The 5554-nt window shown below is 37.1% G+C and overlaps 1 protein-coding gene across 1 annotated transcript in view; it reads left to right on the forward strand.

Annotated features, from left to right (window-relative positions):
- Positions 1–5276, forward strand: part of PPP1CC (protein phosphatase 1 catalytic subunit gamma) — a gene marked incomplete in the record, with an annotated part of 11427 nt that extends 6151 nt beyond the window's left edge. Inside the window, 5 exon segments of the mRNA XM_072415871.1 lie at positions 1050–1280; positions 1687–1791; positions 2725–2948; positions 3309–3443; positions 4332–5276. Of these exon segments, the coding sequence (XP_072271972.1) occupies positions 1050–1280; positions 1687–1791; positions 2725–2948; positions 3309–3443; positions 4332–4421 (785 nt within the window).
- Between the last annotated feature and the right edge of the window lie 278 nt (positions 5277–5554).

Here is a 5554-nt window from a genome sequence, read left to right on the forward strand (position 1 = left end):
TTTTTTTAAGAGAAAAGAGCCTGTAAGACTAAAATGAGTCTTGTGTTTTTCTTTGAGTGGTTAAAAACAATGTATCCTCAGCAGGGAGTTTTCACTGGCACAATTGCTTTGCCCTGCACACACTGACTGAAGCCATACAAACGTGCAATGGGTGATGATATTTGGAAGTCCACAAATTGCAGCTCATATTACTGAGCATTGAGAGTCTGAACTGGTGAACAAGAATGTAAAATATTCACTATTCCCAATCGCAAAGAACATAATCCATGTGTGATAAATGCCTACCAACGCTCCAGGTATTTCATAGCAATAGTGGAGACCTCCATATGCTAAAGCCTTAATGTAAAAAATTTGGGTTCAATTATTGGAACTGTGACCCACTTGGACTAACATTTTGGTCTTGATTTTAATTTTTGTATTAGTAGCTGCTTTTTTTTTGTGCAATATTATGCCTTATCTCATCCCTCCTCCTTTTGAAAATGCTTTGATTTGAACAAGCTTAATGTAAGACAGTTGAAGAGGAAGGTCAGCTATAAAAATGGACTTGTGTTTTCCACAATACTGTAATGGGTAAGCGGCTTTATTAAATTAGGAAGGCTGTGTCAAAAGCATTTTGCTAGGAGAAACCTAAGTTCTTGGAAACCTTTGTATTGGGAATGAGATTAAAAATTGTTGGCGTTGCTAAGGGACTTAATTTTAAGTGCCTAGAAATTTACCAAACTGTCACCCTGAGACAAACTATTTAAAAAAAAAAAAAAAAAAAAAGTATTGCGTTTTAAATGTAGTTGGCGACCAATTATTACCTTTTTTGTTATCTTAATATGTTTGTGCAGTACTTAAATGAGGGTAACTTTGTGTGCTGGAAAACACAAAGTATTACAAAAATTCTCTTCTATAATCTGTGGTTACTGCTGTAAGTTGTGGTTTACTACTGCCTCCCACACCCATGTTACTTTTAAACTAACATTTTTTTTCTCCCCATAAACATTTTCTTACTTTAAAAGCTAAAGCCTATACAGCTTTCTCTAAACGAATTAATATATTTGCAGGTGACATTCATGGACAATACTATGATCTGCTACGTCTCTTTGAATATGGTGGATTTCCCCCAGAAAGCAACTATCTATTCCTTGGAGACTATGTGGATCGAGGGAAACAGTCTTTAGAAACAATTTGTCTCCTCTTGGCATACAAAATAAAATATCCAGAAAACTTCTTTCTTCTTCGGGGAAATCATGAGTGTGCTAGCATTAACAGAATTTATGGCTTTTATGATGAATGTAAGTACAGTTCTGCATAGAAGTGCAGTAAAGCTCTCAGGCATTCTTTAATTTTTCCTGTCAAATGTAGCCCATACATGTTACAGTACACCCTAACCACTGCTTTTCTTCTAAAATCAGGTTTAATTTGATGAGGCTTATAAAGTATTCCTTACTTTTACTTTAAAGTGTGATTGCTTTGAATATTTGCATTGTTCTATTTAATTGGGCTTGAACTGGGCACACAGTGTAAAGATTGGGAGGCAGCATTCTCAGTAAAGTGTAATGTACACTTGCAGCATGAGGGAGAAATAAAGTACTTCACACTGCCTACCTCAGGGATTTGTTTTCTAGGTATATGGAATAGAGTACAAAGTTGCTTTTGTTCAGACTAACTTTTTTATATTTTTTTTTTTTTGTTTGGTAGGTAAAAGAAGGTATAACATTAAATTGTGGAAAACATTCACAGACTGTTTCAACTGCTTGCCAATAGCTGCCATAGTGGATGAAAAGATCTTCTGCTGTCATGGAGGTAAATGACTTAACATACTGGAATTTGGGTTTTAAATGTATTTGCTAAATTAGATTTATTTGTGTATAAAGTTTTCTTGCTTTTAGTTCTTTAGTATCTGGTGATACAAAAATGTTTATGGCAATGCGGTTACATTCTAAACTAATATGTTTTTTAGACCAGCAGTCGCCAACAAGTGGTTCGTGGCTTTGGCCAGTGCCCCTGAGATGGGTAAGGGGAAGGACCTCACTGGCCGGGCGCACAAGCCACTGATATGTCCCATACAAATCCCAGGCTCAGGGAAGTGGCTGGGGTTGTCTCTGGGCACAACCCACCCACTCTCCATTGCAGGCTCAGATATGTGATGGGAGTGGGTGGGGTTATGTCATCATGACATCACAAGGGGGTTTCTCCCCCTTGAGTGACATCCACCTCCCCTCACGTGTGGTGTGGAGCTGGTAATTTTAGTGGTCCTCAGGACCAAAAAGGTTGGAGACCACTATTTTAGACCCACAGCTTTTCTTCATGTAGTACTTCAAATATATTCCTTAATAAAATGACCAGCAGTGCCAGAAATTTTAGGACTGTTTGGAGCACCATTGACCCTAAATGGCAGTCATCTTTAGTCTTTAGCATTCCCAGTGATATTTCTACCTTATTGTCGTCTTTCAAATACACATAAATTTAAAGGTAGCTATGGTTTTCTAAAGAGCACTAAAATTCTGTACTTTTCATAACTAGTGTATTTTGCAGCTGTTAAATCAAGACTGTCATGGAACTAAAAATTCCCTAAAACCATCACTGTAATGACTTCATACACCTGCCTTGGCAATGATTAAGGCTGCAAACTCAGTATTAAACAAACCTAATGGTTGCATAAATGTAGATAGTTTCTCCATAGCCCTCAAATATGTTCATAATCCCAACATTAATCTACTTCTGTATGTACTGCAGGTTTATCACCTGACCTTCAATCAATGGAACAAATCAGAAGAATTATGCGTCCTACTGATGTACCAGACCAGGGTCTCCTCTGTGACTTGCTTTGGTCTGATCCTGACAAAGATGTGTTAGGCTGGGGTGAAAATGACAGAGGTGTATCGTTTACTTTTGGGGCAGAAGTTGTGGCCAAGTTCCTTCATAAACACGATTTGGATCTCATTTGTCGAGCTCATCAGGTAAAAGGTTGTGTATATTCATAGCATAAAATGCAAGGCTGTTTGTTAAGATTGTACTTCATTATCCAGTGGGGCTACTTAAAATTTCTGGAGTGAAGGTGAAAAACTTAAGTGATGTAGAAGTTTAGTGAAAATGGGTCTTTGACAATTTGCGCAAACTTTGCAGTTTACTGTAAAACACACTTTACCTTAATAGCCCTATAAAAGGTTTTGGTAGTCAATGCTATAAACAGATAAGTGTAGTTTTTTTTATCCATATTCTGTCCTGTATATCTTTAGACAATTTTAGCAAAGGATAAATTATGTGACTTGTGAGATTTCTTGGATATCTAAAAGTTATAACCTTTTTCTTGTATGTAGGTAGTTGAAGATGGATATGAATTTTTTGCCAAACGGCAACTGGTAACGCTTTTCTCAGCCCCAAACTACTGTGGAGAGTTTGACAATGCCGGAGCAATGATGAGTGTAGATGAAACATTAATGTGCTCCTTCCAGGTTTGTATGAACTCTTGCTCATGAAGCAATTTACCAACTTTAAAATACACTAATGTGGTTCTGGGGGAATTGGGCAGGATAATATTTTGAATCTAGTATTTCCTGTACATGGCACCCCACCATATGTTCCAGTTGAGATGTCGCAATGTCTTGACATGAGGGTCTAGAGGACCTACGATATCTTTGATGCAGTAGGTGCTTTAATGAATGGTCTCCTCAAAGCACTTGGCTTTTCCATAGCAAGGAATGGCATAAGGGATATGTAGCAGCTGGAGTTGCCTTTTAGAATTTGTATGCATGTTTTTCTAGCATGCCTCCACAAAGTTTATTGAATAAAAATTTTAGAACAATTATATCCCATCCTATGCAGTGTGAGTCTTTGCAAAGATAGAATCCCAATCCCTGTAACTCAAAATAAGAGTGAGGTGAGATACCAAAGGATTTGAAGTGAATGGAGATCCTGTGGGTTTTGCCACTGCAAATAGTCATAGAAACACTCTGAGATTGGCCATCACATTATAAAACTGGATGGATATTTATCCTTCCACACATGAGGCCCAGTATACAAAAGTTTGTTTTTCAAGATCTAGACCTTCAGAGACCATCTTCCAGGGTTTGATTCTGCATGTCATACCTAATGGAGGGTATTACTTCCCTAATATCTTTCAGTTGAATAAGTTTTGATGTGTTGCATGCCCTGTCCACATATATATTGTAGTGGGACCAATGGGTCTTGGTGGTGGCACCAAGGGTTATTTCAGACACTGGATAGTCCATGTGTACTTGAGCACCATCTACCTATTCAATAAACGTCACACCTACACATCTGCCTTGCTTACATGGAACTGATAAACGATTGCCTTACACATTTACTTTTTCCTCACTTAGATTCTAAAACCTGCAGAGAAAAAGAAGCCCAATGCAAGCCGGCCAGTAACACCACCACGAGGCATGATCACAAAACAGGCAAAAAAATGAGGGTCTCTGGGCCTGCTTGGACTTGTATTATAGTATATAATCACTTTTTTATTTTAAATTGTGTAACTGGTCTGTTCATCCATCTAGATGTTGGTGGCTCATTTTTTATGCTTTTCTTTTTAAAGAAATGTATTTGCTACAATGCTTACTATTATGTTTTTCTTTTCAATCTAAAACCTGTTCTGTTGCTTTAATATGGTTTCCTTTATGCCAGTGTTACTGTACACTCCAATCTTTTATCTTCATTATTCATGTAGCTTTGTACAATTCACATTATTTGTAAATGCTTGTTTACTACTTTAGTACTTAAAGATGGCACTCACGGCTGGTCAGACTAGGAATGTCACGGCTATAATTTGCATCTTGTGTATACAAACCACTGTGAACTTTTGTTTGTTTTTATTTTTTTTAAAGGGATTTTCTTAACATCAGGTCCACTTGTATAGCTATCAATATTAGAAAGATCTCCCTTGAATTTTCCCAGCATCACTGGTTTGATGTACGTTTAATTGAAGCACATTTTATTTCCTTGTACTGTATTCTTTAAATGAAATTAAAGCCATTATTTTAACTGTTGTGTTCCATTTCCTGAAACATGCATTTGTATTGGTGTATTGCTCATGTCTTCCACAGCAATGAGTTGGATTTACCTCTGTAGTGTTTGCATGGTAGCTGACAAATAAAGGAAGAATGCTTATCTAGACATACCAATGCACTTATGGCATTACTTTTTTTCCCTCTGGAAGGCAGAATTACCACTAACGAGATCAGAATTGGGACATGCCAAAGTTGTCATTTAAAATGTTTACCAGCCTTTTTTTTATTTCCTAATAAAGAAAATTGTTTGAGCCAAAAGTACAGTATATTTATTTGATGGCTTTAGTCACTAACCAATAATGAATTGTGTTGTGCTTTGGTGGTCTTCTAAGGCACAGGAAAGGTATCTTAAATATTAACAAGAAGCATGCAATGACCCTCTTTCCATCTATCTCACAGAATCCTGCATTTCATTTGTTTACTGCTGGGTGAGAAAATTGGTGCTTTCTAGGCAACCACACAAAGCAATTTGAAGCAGCACAGGTAGTCCACAGGTTACAAATGAGAGGATCTGTAGGTTTAAGTTGAATTTGTAT

The sequence above is a fragment of the Pyxicephalus adspersus genome, chromosome 6 (genome assembly GCF_032062135.1).
Source record: "Pyxicephalus adspersus chromosome 6, UCB_Pads_2.0, whole genome shotgun sequence".
Classification (NCBI taxonomy): domain Eukaryota; kingdom Metazoa; phylum Chordata; class Amphibia; order Anura; family Pyxicephalidae; genus Pyxicephalus; species Pyxicephalus adspersus.